The 18888-nt window shown below is 35.7% G+C and overlaps 1 protein-coding gene across 2 annotated transcripts in view; it reads left to right on the forward strand.

The window, feature by feature from the left end:
- Positions 1–18888, forward strand: part of STK32B (serine/threonine kinase 32B) — a gene marked incomplete at both ends in the record, with an annotated part of 178012 nt that overhangs the window by 41837 nt on the left and 117287 nt on the right. For both annotated transcript variants that reach the window (XM_084285711.1, XM_084285710.1), the window contains one exon: positions 1869–2020. In XM_084285711.1, coding sequence (XP_084141837.1) covers positions 1869–2020 — 152 coding nt within the window. The remainder of the gene's footprint in view (positions 1–1868; positions 2021–18888) is intronic.

Raw genomic sequence — 18888 nt, forward strand, 5'->3', positions numbered from 1 at the left:
AGTCCAACATCACTTCCCAATAGTTCCACAGCTTGGCTTCTTTCTATATCATTTTTAACATTTACTTATCTTAAGCACATCACAAACATTCGGACATTCCATAATAGTCTCAGGGAAGAAAATGAAACAAAATTTTGGTATTTACCATTGTGCAACATTGATGGGCTCAAGACAAAACACTGACATCCATATTTTACTTAATTAGCAGAACACCTCCTGATCTAGGAGACATAGTTAGAAACTCCGCTTAAGCACATCTTATAATTATATGCTTAAACTACTCTATTAACTCCTATCTTTGGAGTAGATTTGAGCTCGAGAACACACTTCCTAGAAAAAGAGTTGCAGAGAAATAATTGTGGTTCAGTTTCACTGAGACAATTCCTCTTGAAGGCACTGGAAAAAGGTAGAGCAAGTAAAATATGATGATTGTACGTTCCTGGAACCTTCCCTCTAAGATTAAGATAGAAGTGACAATGGAGTACCTCTCTCTAGGCCCCTCATCCTTCTCCTGGTGGTTCATTACCAGGCATAGAATTCAGATGACATCTTTTAAAGTCAGAGAGGAGGTTTCAGCTGTTGAAAATTGCCTCAGTTGTTCCAGATCATTTCTGAATTCTGAGTACCCCAAACCCTTTTTTTTTGTTTTGTTTGTTTTGTTTGTTGGCACAGTGTTGTAATTTGATCTCTGAGCATTAATTTTAGGTAGGTATATATATATTCATATATTATAGTATGTGCATGTGTGTAGGTGTGTATGTACACATATAGTACATATATATATATAACAATAATAGTGTCCATACCAAATAAATTCTTCATACTCTTGAACTTAGGCACCACAGAGCTATGATACTGAAATCAGATGCTTTCAGTGCATATATATATATATACCCTGATGATGAAAAATTCTGATTAGAGCCTAGGCTCTATCAGCAATAGAAATGTTGCACCAAAATAAATGTTTCCGCTAATATTTTATTGGCTGTCAAGACACACTGGATCTGTCAGTTTAAAAAGCCCTGATCAATTAATGGGAAAGGTGTGTGCATGTAGGGCTTTTATGAAGAGAAGATTCACACCACCTTTGGGGATGAGATGTACATCTATAATATATTTCTGTGTTGAGAAATATCATATTTAAAATGATGGTTCTTAGATGTGGTGCAAGTTACAGTCTCCAGCTTTCTTCACAAGGAAAGCTACCACAATAACAAATGAAAATACATAAATAAAAATAAATAAAAATCCAGACATGTTACATGGTGTTCTTAAGATTTTTGTGCTGCATTTACAAATTTTTTTGGCTTTTGTCAAAAAAGGTAAACCACGTTAAATCAGAGAAATTCACTGTCATTGCAATTTTGACTTCAAAAATAACATGATGAACTTCTGTATGAAAAAATTCATTTAAATAATAATGAGGGAGAATAATTTTGATACTAAGATTAAATATTGAGCCTTCTGAACATAGCAATAATCACAATGGGGGTATCAACCAGTAGGAATGAGGACAGTAATTGTGCGTTTTCCTAAGCAGGAGGCAATAATTTCTGTGACTAACAAAATAGACAGTGATTCAAGCAATTCAAGTGTATTACTCCTAGAATAAATTCTGGAAATTATTGTGCCACTTTTTTGGGTTTCTCATTCTGTAAGGACATCTGTTCTTTTGTTAATTCATTAATTGAAGTCTAATCCTGCTTAGCTATAACATGAACTTTCCAAAGTTTTTCTTTGGTTGTTGTATTCAGATCTCCTTAGAATCTTGAATAAAAATGTGAAAATATATATATTTTTTTCCAAAGTCACAACTGAATTTCCTTTTGTAGGTTTCAAACTTTGCCTTTTTCTTTGCTGTCAATTAGGTGTGCATTGTACAGAAGAGAGACACCAAGAAAATGTATGCCATGAAATACATGAATAAACAGAAATGTATTGAGAGAGATGAAGTTCGAAATGTTTTTCGGGAGCTACAGATAATGCAAGGCCTGGAGCATCCCTTCCTAGTCAATCTGTGGTAAGAAAATCTGAAATTCTTTCAAGGGTCTCTTGTTTGCTCCTTATTGCTGAATCAATTCAGGCTATGGAAGGTTGGAAAATGGAAAAGTATGAAAAAAAAATATTGGTGACCTCTTTTTTAAGGTTTTTAAGAGCTTTTTATTTTTCATGAATACTTAAAAAGTGCCCTTTTACATCGGAATATTTAAACATCACATTCACCTTTGCATTTCTAGTGTGGTTTCTCTTCATGTTGTTACAGTAGCACATGGTGTACACTGTAGTTCTGTCCAGCTTCATCATTTCTTTTTGAAAATACCTGGATTAAACAACTGTTATAAGGTTGTGAAATATCAAAACCAACTATTCCATTAAAAATGTTTTGAGTCAATTCACAGAAAATTTGAAATTCAACTACTGTTTTAAAAATGGGTGACCTGGAACAACAGAAAAGCATCTTTTCAGTACCTGGAATTTTTCCTATCTTCCCTATAATAACCACTGAAAACCTCATTCACATATGAGTATGAGAAAATGTCGGTCAAGTAATGAGTAGTTTCAGCTACACCACCAACTTAAAATATTTGGTGTTTTTTATGTAGTGACAGTTATAATGGGATACAGACTTTTCCTCTTATCTAAAAATGATCTATATAATTAAAAAAAAAAAAAAGTATACATAGGATACATAAATCATGATGATATGATTTTTTCCAGTTTTTGAATAGCTTGATTGGCTGTAGATGGTCAGAGTGCATACGGTTTTGTGAGTTTTAGCTGTCATGCTGGAGGTCATTGTTTTTTGCTCTTACTTTACTTCACTGTACAGGTGAGCAATTTCTTGTAGACATCTTAGTGCTTTTCAAGAGCTAAGAGCCAAATGATTTTCTTACTTTGGGGAGCATAGTTTTAGTATAATCGCACCCACTTATACCAGCAGAGAATTTGATCCCAAAAGTCGTTTGAAAAGGACATAATCATATACGTATGTCTCAAGTGCTCTACTCTTGACATGAATGATCATACTTGAGCTAACCTAATGTCTTGTTGGAAGGTTAAAGAAAAATTGCACACATTGTAAGTGTAATACAAAATTTTCCAAGGTTCCAGCAATATATACTCTAGGGATTTCATCACCAAAATAGTGGTATCTCTGATCTTAAGAGCCTGTGGAATTTTCTTTCATGTGTTTGTATAATGTCTTTTGAACCCATGAAAACTTCTGTTCTTTAACGAGACAGGGCAAAGATTTCCACTGTTTACCTAAACACTGTGCAGAAACAGAAAAACATTGATGTGATTGACAAGATACTTCAGTAAGCATAATGATGCTGAAGAATTAAATATTGAATATTTATCGTGAAACAAAAAATATGCTAGATTACAATTACAGAATTAAAATCAGCTAACAAACTTTCATTCTTCCTATTTTCATGCCAAAGATTAAACATGGAATAGGCAATGGTTTAAAATGTGTTTGATGTAATGATGATTTTTGTTTCAAATAATTAATTTATTCTTCTCATGCTTCTGAGATATTGTCACAAGATCTCAAGGCTCAAATGTTATACTAGAAAGATAACTCCAGAATTAACAAAAAATTTCAGGCCAAAAGGACACTATTCAAAATATACCAGTGCATGAATAGTGTTCCACATTCAGTGTCTCTAGCAATGCTTATAGCTGACCAATCTGTCTGGGGTACTTATTTGGGAAAATTACAAGATTTTTCTTTGAAGAGAAGGCACAGAAGAATCCTGCCCACCCTGTCAGATCATGTAATAAGGGACAGGACACCTGCCACAGATAGGGCCTGTAATTCATCACCTGCATTAACTCTTGACACATTGCCAAAGTTATTTTTCAAGCTTATGATATGAGAGAAGATAATATGTAATAGCCTGAAGACTTACATCTAGATCTAAAAGCACTAGCCACATTCAATGGGTAGTCCTGTGAAGACATGCGATTGACTTGTACAATCATAAAGCCCTTGTTGCTGTAGCATATACAGTGCTTTGTAGCCTGAAATGTCCATGTAGACAGCCTTTGATTATCCTTATGGCTAAAACATGATCATGCAAGGTACTTCTAACCTAGTAGGGAAAACAGCATCTGGGAGCATTTCCAAGCACTGCCTGGTTCAGCTGGACCAACCCTCGGCATGCACACCTCCCATGTGAGCCAGCCATTTCCCAAAGAAGCTCTTGGGATAGTTCCAGAGTCACACCGTTCCAGTGATCACCCTGGTGTGGCTGGCACAGCAGTAGGGACTTCTTAGCAGAGGCAGAAGTTCTCTGCCATCTGGTCTGAAATGCTCCCCAGCATGTTTAGTCTACTACTATAACCAGAGCAGCTAAGCTCTGGTTATATATAATCTCTAGTTATATAATCTCTGGTTATATAATCTCTAGGATACCCTACCCTAGGGCTCTCTCTCCATTCTTCCTACTGAAAGTGGACAACCATGTGGTCAAACCCCAGATATGTGTGACATTGATGATTGAGGGACTTGGACATGCACAATTAGAGCTGTAGAAAATTAACCAGAAACAATATTATTGACAAATACATAATATTTTCAGCTGAAGTGTTCACCTTAAACACTAAACATTCAAATTTCCAGCAAATTTCCAAGCCTTGACTCCAGAGTGAGCTACCAAACCACTTGAGAGCCTATATTACACCAAAGGAAATTTTTGAAACCAAGCCTCCCCAGAATTAATCTTGTCTACCCCAAATAGCTTTTTCTTTTTACTAAGACCATAATATGATTCTATAATTAGCCTTGCACAATTATAAATGCATTTAAAATAGCTTCTGATATATTTCTGGAGTGTCTCCTCTTGCAGATGACAGTCACATAATCCCAACCTTCAAACGCTCTATCTCAACTTTTGCCTGAGTTTCAAGATATTCTACACCTTGTCTTCAAATAATGGCTTTTGTTGTTGAACTACCAGGGCAAAACACAAAAATCACAACTGATCCATTAATACCAGTTACACTTGTTTTAACAGTTCAAAGCCATATGAAGCTATTAAATATATTAAACATGTTGCATTTATTTAATAATTGAAACTCTTTTGTATATTTACTAGAATGAAAATTGGAACACTGCAAGTACAAATGGAATATTCCTTAAATATACTTTATGTGTTCCCAGCAATAATCTCTTAAAATAATAGCATTTTCATTGATTGTGAATTAACAGCCTGTTTAATGTATTTTCACTTGCAGTCTAGATACAATAATAATTTGCATCCAATCTGCTTACATTGTAGCTATAACGTATATTAGTGGTGCACAGTTTTTCAAAAATGTTTAAATCATAGTGTATATGTTTTTTTGCATTAAATTTTCACCGGATAAAGACCAAAGGAACAGCCTTAGGAACTGTAGTAAAGTTTGTACAAAATACTTTGTGTGCTTATAGTTAAACAGTTTTGTAGTCTATGAAAAAAACAAAACAAAACAAAACAAAAAAAAAACCACACACAACCAACCAACCAAACAGGAATCTGGCTTCCCAGGCTGAGCAGAACCTACGGCCTGTGTCTCCTGCTTTCCAGGAGTTATGGTAGTGCAAACAGCATTTTTCTGATATAAATATATCTTACTTGCCCCCTTGCCATCTTTTATCTGGAAGGGATGATGAAGAAATAGGGAATTTATTATCAAAATACTTGCAATTTTTATAAAGTATCATTTTCTATAAGACTTCAGTATCATCAGGTTATTTTTTTTTTTTATGATTCCTATAAAATTTAAAAGAATAAAATATATAATACATAAGAAATTTTATATAATGTCAAATCTTCAAATTCATACTGAAAAACGTAGTTGGAGAAAATTCCACTGTTGGTAGTTTTTCTTGAGTTTGTGGGACTCTTACCAGAACTGCTGATTTTCAAATGGTAATCATTCAACATTTCAAGATATAGAATAAAATGAATGTAGCATTAAATCTCAAAACAGTTCCTTGAACCAAAGGGAATACTAACTAATCACACTGATCTTTCTTTGAGGAATTGCATCATGGAAGAGAAAAGTTGGCAACTCAAGAAACAAACATGAAGACAAGAAAGCCCTGTAGTTAGTTATACATTTATAACTGCACAAAGAGGTAATGAGACATAGTTAAACTGACATAGTCAGTTAAATCCTTCTGTGAAGAAAGAGAAAAGGAAAGAATTTAAAACTTCTGTAGTGGGTAATCTGTTAATATCCATCTGTAACCCCAGTATATACCAGAATACAGAACAGCTAATATAAAACAAGGTTAGCATCTTGACTCCAAAAGTTCTCTATTAAAAAGCTTTTTGAGGCTCATGCATCTTCTCTGAGCTTTATTAAATTTAACTTCACAGTCTGAACTTATAAATCATATTATTTGAAGTATGAACTGTCTTTTATAACATCTGACACAGAAAAGAATCATTCTTCTGTAAATGTCCATAATAGCTTGGAGGATAACTGTTTTTCAGGAAGGGCTTGGGATAGATTTATAACCTTCATTTTAGAAATGAAATTGAATAAATGCTTAAAGATATGTGAGCCTTGTACCCAGTTTTATCACTGTTAGAGTCATTTCTGGTAATAGAGATTTCTTCTTAAAATGAAAAGCAGTCCTGTTTTTTATCAGACCCTTTGTATGTTATGTGTATTTTGAGCATAGATGAATGAGCTGTAGAAATGTCAGCCCCTAACACAGTCCCATCTGGGACTACAACATGCTCCTCCAGGATCTAGCATTTTATACTGTATTTATCCTTCCCCAAATATCTGAACGTCCCTTGAGCAAGATAAGTAGCATTTCTGAAAGGATCCATATTTTAAATATCTTTCTCACACCATGCATTAGGACTGAGCCAAGATCCAAGTTACTCCTTATCTACCAATGTGGTTGTCACTTGGCACTATGTTCAAACATGAGTAGATACACTGGCTACTTTGCAAATAATACAGTCTGGCACAAAAAAAAAAAAAAAAAAAAAAAAAAGTTTTTGACAACAACAACAATAAAAAGCTATCAAAATGCTTATTATTTTTTTTTCCTGATGATTTTGATCAGAAAAATATGTTTTGTGGACCATTATTCCTCAAAACTTCTGGAACATTAAAGTGATCTTATTTGTAGTTCTTTTTTTTTTTTTTTTTTTTTTTTTTTTTTGTTAGCTTAAAGCTGTTATGTCCTTTTTTAAATTGTTAGAACATTTTCAAAGGCAGCAGAGGGAGACAAATGAGGATTTACTTTTGCTAGCTTGCAGGTCATTTCCTAGTATAGCCAGAACAATATACTTGATATATTTAACAACTCATAAAGAAGTGTTAACTGCATTCACAGAGTGGCTCTATATTTTGAAGTATTTTTCTTTCTACTCATCAGTTTCTGGAAAATGCATGTATTTTGTAAGATAGACCTATAAGAGTATATTACTCCTACCAGCTGCAATAAGACTAAGTTTTGAACACAGTGAAAAATGGAAGTAAAGAACATGTCATAGTAGAAAAGTCTATGGATATGTGAATTTACATATTACTCCAATCAATCTTCAAAATAAAATGAAAAAAAAAAAAAAAGGTAAAAGAAGGAAGGAAAAAAGAGATGGAGAGAAGAAATTGTCTATTCAGTCTCAAGTGCTGGATGGATAATGTACAGACATGTACAAATATCACTTCCCTGAGAAAGTGCTGTCTCTAGATTAGACAGGAAGGAATAGCATCGTGGACTGCCCCATAACACAGCTTTTCTCCTCAGACTGGAATAAGAAATGTGTGTGAACCTACAAACACAGAGAAGCAAGCACACCTGGTCAAACGTCCTGCTGCTGGCTGGAGCTATAAAGAACTCATACAGGTGCACCAGTTACCTATTGGAGACCTGGAGCACCAACCGTAGGTGGTTCAGTTCAGTTCTAGGTGAGTTTCCTTAGTGGCTGCATTGTTGCGGCTGTGAGACTTGCCCTGATTTAGCAGATCTAATCTAAAGAGAAAATGTTTTATAAGACATGGAAAAATTATTTTCTGAGATCTAATATGGCCAGCTTTCTGAGCTTCATGAGTCTCCAATCCAAAGGCTATGAGTAAAAGCCATGATCTAACATAAAAATGATTTAATATTTTTGGAAGGGAGTGAGGGCTTGTGGTGTTTCCTGTTAGGGCTCTATGCTGGGTTTGCAACTAGCCTGACGGCCTCTGCAAGGTATAGCTTGCTGCTGAAAATGAAAGTCAGTCCATAATGATGTCTGTCTTTCTAAAGTATATGGTGGATACCCAAAAGGTCATGAAACAGCAGATCCTGACAAACAATCAGTCTTTCTGGAGAGTAATGAGGGTGTCTAATGCTCTTAGCTTTCTTTTGGTTATACTCAGCTCCTCTAAGCTTATTCCATGTTGCTAATTTTTTTGAACGTACTCCTGCAGATGAGAGCTGGGGCATGAGCATTCCCAGGAAAACCCCAGATGCAGCCAGAGGCTGCTCCCAGTAGGCAGCTTGCATGCCATCAGCCTGTATTGGAAGCTGACTGTTCAACACAGGCACAAGCTTTTTTGTGCCATTTGTTCACAGTTCTGGAGAACAGTCACAGACATCTTATACAACATGTGTTTCTTACTTCTTTTGTGAATTTAGCAGAGGTCACGAACCCCAGGTCACATAATTCTAGGTCATTCTAGATATCTGATGGGCTCCAAGATTCCATTCTAGGCAAGAAGATCCTGAAAATCAATGGAGAAAGGTATATTTAGAATATGTCTTGCACAGACATTAGATGTGCGAAATCCTTTCACTGTAGAGGTGAGTACTTTCCTCAAAAAACTAGATCAATTCACCACTGAATAAATATAAATCTGGAATAGGTAAAGATATAGAAATCTTAGATATAACACTGAAAAAAAAAAATAATCTGTTCTACAGAGCCTGGTAAAAGATAACAATGGAGGAAAAAGGGCTGTGAAAGGTGACAAGGCAGCAGGAAGGGTAGGCTAATTGGAAGAAGAGAATACAGGAAAGATTTGTCTTCAGTCTTCTAAATATTCAGGATATTATTTCTGGCTGTGAAAAGTATATTGGACTCAGCACTGCCAATTGGTAACCTTTGAATTCTTGTGCTAAATGACAGCATTAGCTGCATGACCCAACAATTCTTTATTTTGTGCTGATTTTAGCACCCTAAGATACTAACTGCCAGTATTGGAATACTGTCTTGAGTCTACCTATATTGAATTTTGTTCTACTGACTAATTGTTTCCTGTGAGAAATTACTGCCATCTTGAAATATATATCTTTGGAATTATTTTAATTCTTTCCTACTAAAAGCATGTTGGAATTGGCCTTTGTCATGGTTTAAGTTTTGATCTTTTTTTTCTGATAAATAATCCCTTTAAGAGTGTTCAGTTTTAGTCAAGTTCCTCTTATGAATTCAGAATTATTGCCTCAATCTGACTTCACAACGAAAGTTATTCCATATCCATATGCAGAACCTCATGAATTAGGTTAGCCTGGTCTCTGTGCTGGGTCTGTGGTACACACAGTCACAGTAATCATTCTCTTGATTCTGAAGCAGAGCTCCAGTGCTGGGGAGTGGGTATTCTCAGGAGACCTTACTGGAGAGCAGGATTGCAGCACTCTCAGCCTAATGAGGTGGGAAAGACAGCCCTGAAGACATCATTGCTTCAGACTCCTCAATTGCCAATTTAGGAAAGCAGTGTTTTTTTGTTTTTTTTTTTTTTAATTTTTCTTTTTTTTTTTTTCTTTTTCTTTTTCTTATCTCTCTTTGTTTTAAAGGTTACGAATGCTAAACATGATATCTAGAGTGTGTAATTAAACTGATAACCAAGGTCCTATAGGTAAAACAGTTCTTGTAATCAGTGCCAGAGTAATGAGTTCATCATGCACAACTACTATTTTCAGGAAGGCACAAGTGATTCTTACCTGTGCTATGGAAACAAGGACCACAATTAGCCTGTAGTAAAAGCTCTGCCAGAGGAAGACTATACAAGATGCAGCTCAGCACTGTGTTAACAAAGCCTTGCAATTGTGGAATAGTTGTCAGATTGCAATACTGTCTTGAATGTGTTTGTAAAATTGTTCATAAATAGACATCCAGAGAGTGAATGCAAAGTAGGTTATCATTAGAGAATGAAAATAAGTGCCTAATAGTTGCACTGCAAAATACTGATACTGAACAGATCCTACAGATCTACACATAATCTCCAAGAATAATTTTATCATTTTTGGACTATCAGTGGTGTAATATGGCTTTGAAGTTATTCCTAGTAATTTATCCTAAAATATATTTTAGGCTTTAGATTTATATAATTTATATATTTATAACTTTTAGTTCAAAGCAGAGATAAAACACATAGCTAAGTTCCTCTTTATATATAACAGGTTCATAAGTCAGAGCATTGATATTATAAATAAACAAACAAACAACAACCTCATGGAACTAGCAAGCAATATCAAAACAGTGATAATTTCAGTAATAGTATAGTAATTATAGGTCCTATGAGGAGCAGCTGAGGGAACTGGAGTTGTCTAGTCTGGAGAAGAGGAGGCTCAGGGGAGACCTTGTTGGTCTCTACAGCTACCTAAAAGGAAGGTGTGGGGAGCTGTGGGTCAGCCTCTTCTCACAGGTAAACTAGTGATAGGACTAGAGGGAATGGCCTCAAGTTGCAATAGGAGAGATTCAGGCTGGAAATTAGGAGACATTTCTTCTCAGAAGCAGCAGTCAGGCATTGGAACAGGTTACTCAGGTAGGTGGTAGAGTCACTGTTACTGGGGGTGTTCAAGGAAAGGTTGGATGCGGTGCTTAGGTAAATGGTTTAGTGGGTGACATTGGTTGTACCAGATGATTGGTTGGACCAGATGATCTTGAAGGTCTCTTCCAACCTTTTCTATGATTCTATAATCATGTTTTTTTTGTGTAATAAGTTAGGTCTCTGAGTCAGATCTTTTCTTTTTATATCTGCTAGAATGCCAAATCTATTTTCTTGTATTACCAAATATTACAGTTGAGAACATTTTTGAACATATTTGCAAAAGGACAGAACAGAAGCTGTAAGTCTATCTGTATACATACGAGGTACTTAATAAATAAATAAATAAGTCATGAGTGCAAGACAATTTACACATTGCATTAAAAAAAAAGTATCAGAGTAGTTTTAAAATAGAAGAATTGAAGTTTTAAAATAGAAGACTTGAAGTGAAAAGGAAAGTTCTAGATGCATTGTTGTTTTAATATTTCCTGCTTAAGAGATTCTTTGCCTTAGTTCATTAAAATTTATCAAAGCTTATTTTAAGATCAGACTCCAGACTTTTACAACATAAGAATGTATTTAATTCAATTTTATTGAACTATAATGGTATTTATTGTACTTGCAGAGTGCAGAGAGGAATTCATACTAAGACTTCAGAAAAATGATAAATGGTATCCTGTTTCTAAATTAATGACAGTTTTGCAGCGTAACGTTCTCATTAGAGAGACTAACTCTCATGTTTCATCAGTATATGCCACATAAAGGAGGATTTAGGGTTCCTTTTTTCTTGATGTTGACTTTTTACAGATTGTGTCCTGACCATGGAAATGTCATGGACTCTGAAGAAGATGAATGTTTAAATTCCTCTGTGAAACAGTTGTGGACATGATGAACATGACTTCTGCCTATGACATTCTCTGTAACTATCTATGCTAGAATTTATTCAGGACATAGGGAATAATCTCTTTCTTGCCAAAAACCAGGGTGCTAGGATTGAGTCTTGATGCCCAACTGATAAGCAAAACAGAACTAATAGAAATAACTCTTATTCTATACCGTAACTTTCATTGCCTAATGATGGCCTGGTAAAAGGTTGAAAGAAGACAAGAAAGCAAACAGAAGTGATAATGAGGCTGGGGAGGGATGTAAACTGTGGCATGAAAGGAGAAGGCATTTTTCCCCTTCAGTCTGCACAAAAAAGGAAGCCTAATCACAAAATGTAGCCAATATGGGTGTAAAAATCAGATATTTCAATATCTGAGCTTGAAGACCAACATTTACTTTAAAACATTTGAAAATAAATTAATAAATAAATCTTGTAAATTTTTGGTGGCAAATAATTTTAATGAGATTTAAATTAATGTCACTGAATAAACTATCTGAAAACACTTGGTGCCTGAAAATAATCCATTGGACATGAAATTCAGTAGTTTTCATAACTTAGTCATCAAAATCTCATAAAGGATTTGTCAGACTGAACGCTACTCAGCTACTTCAGTCTTCTCTAGCTTTTTTTTTTTTTTTTTTTTTTTTTTAATTCATTGCTCTCTTTTTTGATAAGATCAAATTCTCCAATATATGTAGATACTATTAGGAGCTTCTTCTGAGTATATGAAGAATACCTTCTGACTATATTTAATAACCCAATTAGTAGTTTTTAAACAAGATGAGTATCTGCTACTTTATGCTGGGAAACCTCTCAGATTCTGAGTGGGTGTGCCCATGTTTTTAAACATTCCTTTATTCTTAAAAGTATAATAGCATTCAGATCAATTTTAAAGAGAAAATAAACAAAATCTTGTGTCAAGAAATAAATTTGCTATTACTGAATTTAAATTGGAGAATACGCATTTTCCATCATCCTAGAAAGCAGCAGAATAGATTAAGTTTTGTATTTCAGATCTCTCAAAAGAGGAAGAGAGAACAGTTACAGACCTCTGGACATACTGTTTTTCCTGTGAGAGCTGAAAGCTCTAAAATCATTTTTAAAAAATGACCAAAATACTTTTGCATACCTTGAGCTAGAACTCTTAAAATGCTCCCTTGAGAGAAATCTCTATTTGCAGACAATACTCAAAACCAAAATGTTCTGTCATATAGAAAATAATTTGAAAATTATAAAAAAATTGAAGAGCATATTCTAAGATATATGCATTTAAAAGGAATTTTAGGAATTAAGATTCATAGGACACTAGAAAAATACAGAATTGTCACTTAAGATATTAATATCTAAGAAGGACAAAATATGTTATGTTGGTCTCAACTATTGTTATTTTGATCACGTAACAAGTAGTCTCACCTGTAGTTTTGTTAGTGCAATACTTAGAGAAATGTAAGCGTTGCTTCTTTATAGTCAATACAACTAATTCTATATGAATGATGAGTAATACAGTTTCCACCTCTTGAAACAGCTTTATTGGATAATCTGGGTTTGTCTGTGAACACCTGCATATTTTTACTAGATCTGGGAAGCAATATCAACATCATCTTCTTCCCTTTGTGTTCAGTACGGTTTAGTTGCCTACATTTAAGCCTGTCATTAGTGATTCTGATCAATATTTGGAACCACAAAATTATGGGGCAATACGAATGACCCATGGTGTTGTTTGTGAACATTTTTTAACAGGAAAGAAGACTTTTTGCTTTACTGAAAAAGCGGGTTAAGCTGTGAGGATATAAAAATGTAGAAAGATAAATTGTTTTGTTTTGTTTGTTTTAAGAAAGTGAGACATTGAAAACGATATTGCGAGCATCTAGAACCACAGAAAGGAGTGTTTGGTAGTAGCTCTGATGTGGTGTCCTCATGCACATGTGTTATTGAGAAATGAACAGCTTTTCCTCCATATCCCAAATAGAAGTCTCTAACATACTGCATATCAGCTGAGCTGCCTCAGACAGCTGAACAGCACAACATGATTCACTCAGGAAGAGGGGGGAAATACTACATTTATGACTCTTTGACCCAGTTCAATGCTGAGAAAGAAATAAAACTTTTCTGTCAGCACTGCTCTGTCATCTGTTTAAGTGAGCTTGTATTTCATTTTCATCTGAGCACCTAAACAATTCCAAACTGCATCTCTGTTCCTGATCAATCAAGTCAGGCCTTATCTTGCTCAGCTAGGTATAGTAATTGCTTGTGATGTACAGATAAATGTTTGCTTGGCTGTAGTCTTCCGGATTTCCTCTCTTGTTCCTCAGTCCCGTGTTTCCCTGGAGCTGTCTGGCTGGGAGCTGTTTCATATTATGAACATTGGCAATGTCTGGTAAACTCTTTAAACTTTACTTTATTTCCTGAAATTCAACTGCATAACCTGAGTATTTATTATTATTATTATTACGACTACTACTATTTATTCGTTTTATTTCTATTTTTATATAAATAATTCAAAAGTATCTTAAGATATTTTAAATACTGTTCTGACATACCAAGTTTGGGATGCCCCATCAACAAATACCAAGTTGCCTGTGGTTCCATCTTTTGCTGTTTGGTATACCTAATGCCCAATATACATTAACTGTATAACTAGTAGCAATGGCTAATACATTTAGATGAAATAACATCTTTAATTAGTGCTATCACAATCTTTGACAAATATAGCCTGCTTGAATGACATCCTACATTCATTATGCTGTAACCATTCATTAGAACAGTTTCATTTCACACTCTAGAAAGTCATTTTTTTTTGCTTTTATCTCACTTACTCAGGAGAAGACTGCAGGCTTAGCACGTTGCCAAGGCTCTTTTGCTCTCCTGAGGTGTCTGTACTCTTTTCCAGTGACAAGAGACAACTGAGGCCTTTCAGATCAGTCTCTGCTCAAGCAGGGAATCCTGTCTGTATAATACCTTCTGCGTATTGGCAGGCACGACCTGTTTTTATCTATGAGGCACAAGCAAGTAAGGGCACTGTCAGTGACTTCAGAATAATGAAGTTGTCAAATCATACTGGAAGAAGCAGCACTGTGCACAGAAAAGGACAGGAGTCATGGCCAAGATTTCCCAGCCAGGCTGATGATCCAGGGCAGTGGGGTCTGGTTACTGCCACTGTCAGCCTCTCTAGTGATGTGTTAGCAGAAACAGGTCCGCTCTCTGCTCAAACACTTTTTTTCCTGCTCCCTACCTGTCTCCCCTCCATTTCATCATTGTGTGTAAATTGAATCAGGTGCTTTGTTTTGGTTTATTCATTCATACTCCAAAAGTGGAGAATGCATAGTTATAGTGAAATTAAATGACAGTGTCTCTTTCACTGAGACGTGGTGTTTTTTGTCACAGTGATCAGTGGTAAAGACAAAATCTTATAACCACCTAATAAGTAATTTTGGGAAAACAAACAAACAACCACCACCACCAACAACAACAAAACATGCCACATTTCTTTTAATCTCCTGTCTTCCTTACTTGGAGAACTTGAACAAATAAAAACAAAAACAAACAAACAAACAAAAAGTTGTGCTATCCTCTACCCTCTTCTGTGTTCTCAATGAATAATGAATTTTCACCTGAAGCTGATCCAGGAATATAAAAGCATCACCTGTCTTTGTCACACCTGCAGAACCTTCTTCTAAGGACCAGTCTAGAAAAGTAAGATGTGATGGTTCCTACATTTTCAAACATCAAACACTTAGAGAAAAATCATGTCTGTAAATAACATATATAGATATCATTGGAGATGAATGAGAGAAGGTGGATGACAAAATGTTTAACAAGGAGAGATCTTTCTTTTTCAACTGTTTCTTTAACATCCTCTTGTTACCACCTTGATGCTTTCTCCCTCTACCAGTGTCAATACCCTCCTCACAAGTTCTCCTCACAAGGCAACCTTACAGGCTGTTGTTTCTAACCAGGTTGGTTTTTGCTCTTATGGAGCAACTGCCAGGCTTCAGAAAGTAAATGAAATGTCAACTCAAACTGACCTTTTGCCCTATAATTCTACACACTATTCTACCTCACAAAATACGTGAGGTAGAGAGATAGATGGAGTCTCTTCCATCCATCCTGTACTTGTGCCATTTCATTTCTCTTTATATATTTTTATACTTTATACACATACCTTTGTTTATTTCTTTATTTATTGGAGAAGCAATGCTTGGACTATGCATTTGGAAAGCATGTCATGGGTGCTGCCATAATGTTCCGAATAACTGCACAGTACTTCCGGTGTACAGAAGATGCAATTAATTAACCTAATTAATTAGGTTCTACTGTTTCTTTGTCTTTAATTTTATGTGGGTTTCCATGACAACAAAGAGAGACAAATCAATCAAAGCCAGTCATTAAAACTGACAATTCACATTCTCTTCACTAGCCTTAAAAACGTGGTGTACATTTAAATAATTAGATTGTCTGAGTGTTTGGTCACATGTTATACTGCTGATCGTCTGAGTGTTTGGTCATATGTTATACTGCTGTCTCTTCATTTACAGCAGCCTTCTATAAAAGTATAAACTATTATGGGCTGTTGATCTGCAGCTCCAGTTCTTTGCTCTTTACAGAGTAGTATGCTTAAATCTAAGAAGGATTTTTATCCTAACTGATGCAGTAATAGCAGTGAAACAGTGTGGCTGTCATGCTGTATCTCAACTACATGTTTATAAGAAAGTTGTATATAAGAGGTGTTTGAAAGTTGTTTTAACAATAAATTTAATGGAAAATAGCTTGTTGACTAAAATATATTTATTTTTTGAAATATATTTCTTCTGCTGGAAAACTCAGAATATTTGGAAACATCTTGACTCTCTAATGCTGACCCCAGTTCTGCTGCAAATTGCAGTCATACATTTGCTCACTGGAGGCAGGAGACAAAGACAAGTAAAGCTCAGGTACATGTGACAGTCTCATTTGCATATATATTTTAGAGAAAACTTGTTTCTTACCATAAGAAGTGTTTAGAGAAACACCTCTTTAAACATGAGTCATATGACTCCTCTTAATCATGAGTGTTACCCTGTAGCATTTAAGATAGCTGAAGGCTTCCCCCATGGGGAAGCCAATGAAGTCAATGTACATTTTCACAAATGCTGGCAGAGAAGAAATTTGGGGCAAGTAGAGGTCTGAATACTGTCTGCATACTTACTGTCAAATTGATCTGATTAAGGTCTTCAAAATATGGCAGCCTTATCCAGAATGGTCAGGTGACTATGTATGAACAGTGTCTTCCACTTTAAAATGCTATTTCTGTTTTGTGAGATGGAGAGCACTGACATATTCTATCGAAACATACACATGCAGAATATCTCTTCCTATTTTCAGCTGCCTTTCTAGAGCATCAGTGTCTGTGAATACTTCTCCTAAAATAGTTCCAAAAATAATTAAACATGAGGTGTTGCATCTGTGTCTCTGGCACAAGCCAGAGAAGTTGTTGTGCTTGTGGTTCCCCCTCCCCACAAGAAAAATTCAAAGCAGAAGAAGCTTCAAAGTATGATGAAACTCAGGCTCAGACACCTGTGGGACAGTTGCCATATTTTATGACAAAACAAATAAAAGTGCCTAATTCAACTATCGAGCATATTCAGTTGAAAAATACATAGCAGCATTTGGAGAGGATGATCTGAAGTCTCTGCCTCGATAAGCCCCCATTCTTGGTGGTAGGCAAATGTTGGTCAGCTACAAAAACTATATGTGTGTGTCCCCTGCTCCACACACACACCATCACTCTGAGCCCTTCTAGACTTCTTATGGAAGTCTAAGAATGCTCAAACAAGTGACTGCAGGATATTTGGTTACAAGCAAGCCCTGATACGTACCCACCCTGCTCCACCTAACTAGTAATGTGCTATCCGTAAGAAATGATATTTCATACCTTATACCTCTTACCACAAACAGGGGAGACCATATGACAAATGGTAGAAAACTTTGCAGGACTTAAATACCAAAACCACTAAGCAGCACAAAGATGTATACTCTGAAGGCGGCTAGACTGCTGGGAAAAGGACTGGCTTGTTTTGTTTGGGGTTTTTAAGGAAAACAAACACTGAAAACAACTGCAGTGAGAAAGAAGACAAGGTCACATCTAGATTTTTGAGAAAAACAGTCTCACATTAAGGTTTAATCAAGTATTGGGATGCAACTTATAGGCTTCTATTGAGTAGGTAACATGGGACTTCAGTAAGTGCTTGCTGTTACTACTTGCCTCTAAGGAGAAATACCAGGCAAAAATTGATTTTTTTTTTTTTTTTTTTAATTCTCCCTTTGACAATTAAAAGGCCCACTTTGTACAATGAGTTTGCCAAATTATACCTGTTGATTCTGTTAACATTTTAGGAAAGCAAAGCATTGCCTGCTGAGGAAAATAAGTCCCTTGCAAAGCCTGAGGATGGAAGGATGAGGTAACTATGTGAAAAAGAAACCCCTGAAAGTGGACTTGATGTGTAAAGATGTGATGGGGAGTGAAAAGAATTACAAATGAAAGCCCAAACTGAAGCTCCTAATACAGGATGCATTGGAGAATTAGGTCATTACAAAAATGGATGGGTTGAATAGGAGTCTGATTACAGTGGTGACAGCCTGCATTCAAAGAGAAGGAATTACAGGAGAGTGTTAGAGACTGGTTCATTATTTGTGGGGATACTCAAAACCCTCCCCTTTGGCTCAGTTTATCTTAGAGTAATTCTGCCTTCCCCTCTATGTACTGCTGACATAATCTGAGTATAAGGCAAAGTTGAAAGCATCTGAAGAAGCAGAAATAATGACAGTGACAATAGTAATGGGGCTTTTGGAAATGAATAAGTCTCGGAGATGAAGGATGAATTAACTTTTTGTCTGTAAAGAGTTATTGAAAGAGTATGTGCAATCCTCTCCTACTGATCCAGGAGACTGATCTGACAGGAAATATGCATAAAAGTTCTAAGGGATGTGGTATTGTGGTGTATCTATGAAACTACCACAGAAAACACAAGCCTGTTTAGTCCAATCACTAACCTTCCACCTCTGCCACCACCCCTGCCCCAGTCCCCACCTCCCTCACCCAAAAAAAAGTTAAAAAAGAAAGAAAAGAAAGCATGAAGTGGGCCACAAGAGAAGTAAATACAGTTCTAGTGATTTTCAAGTCAGACACAGGACAGTAGAGAGGTGCAGGGGCCAGGGAAATGGGGGTGTCTTGCATTTAAAAGAGTAGATATTCTTTAGCG

This window comes from Netta rufina (assembly GCF_964035555.1).
Source record: "Netta rufina genome assembly, chromosome: 4".
Classification (NCBI taxonomy): Eukaryota; Metazoa; Chordata; class Aves; order Anseriformes; family Anatidae; genus Netta; species Netta rufina.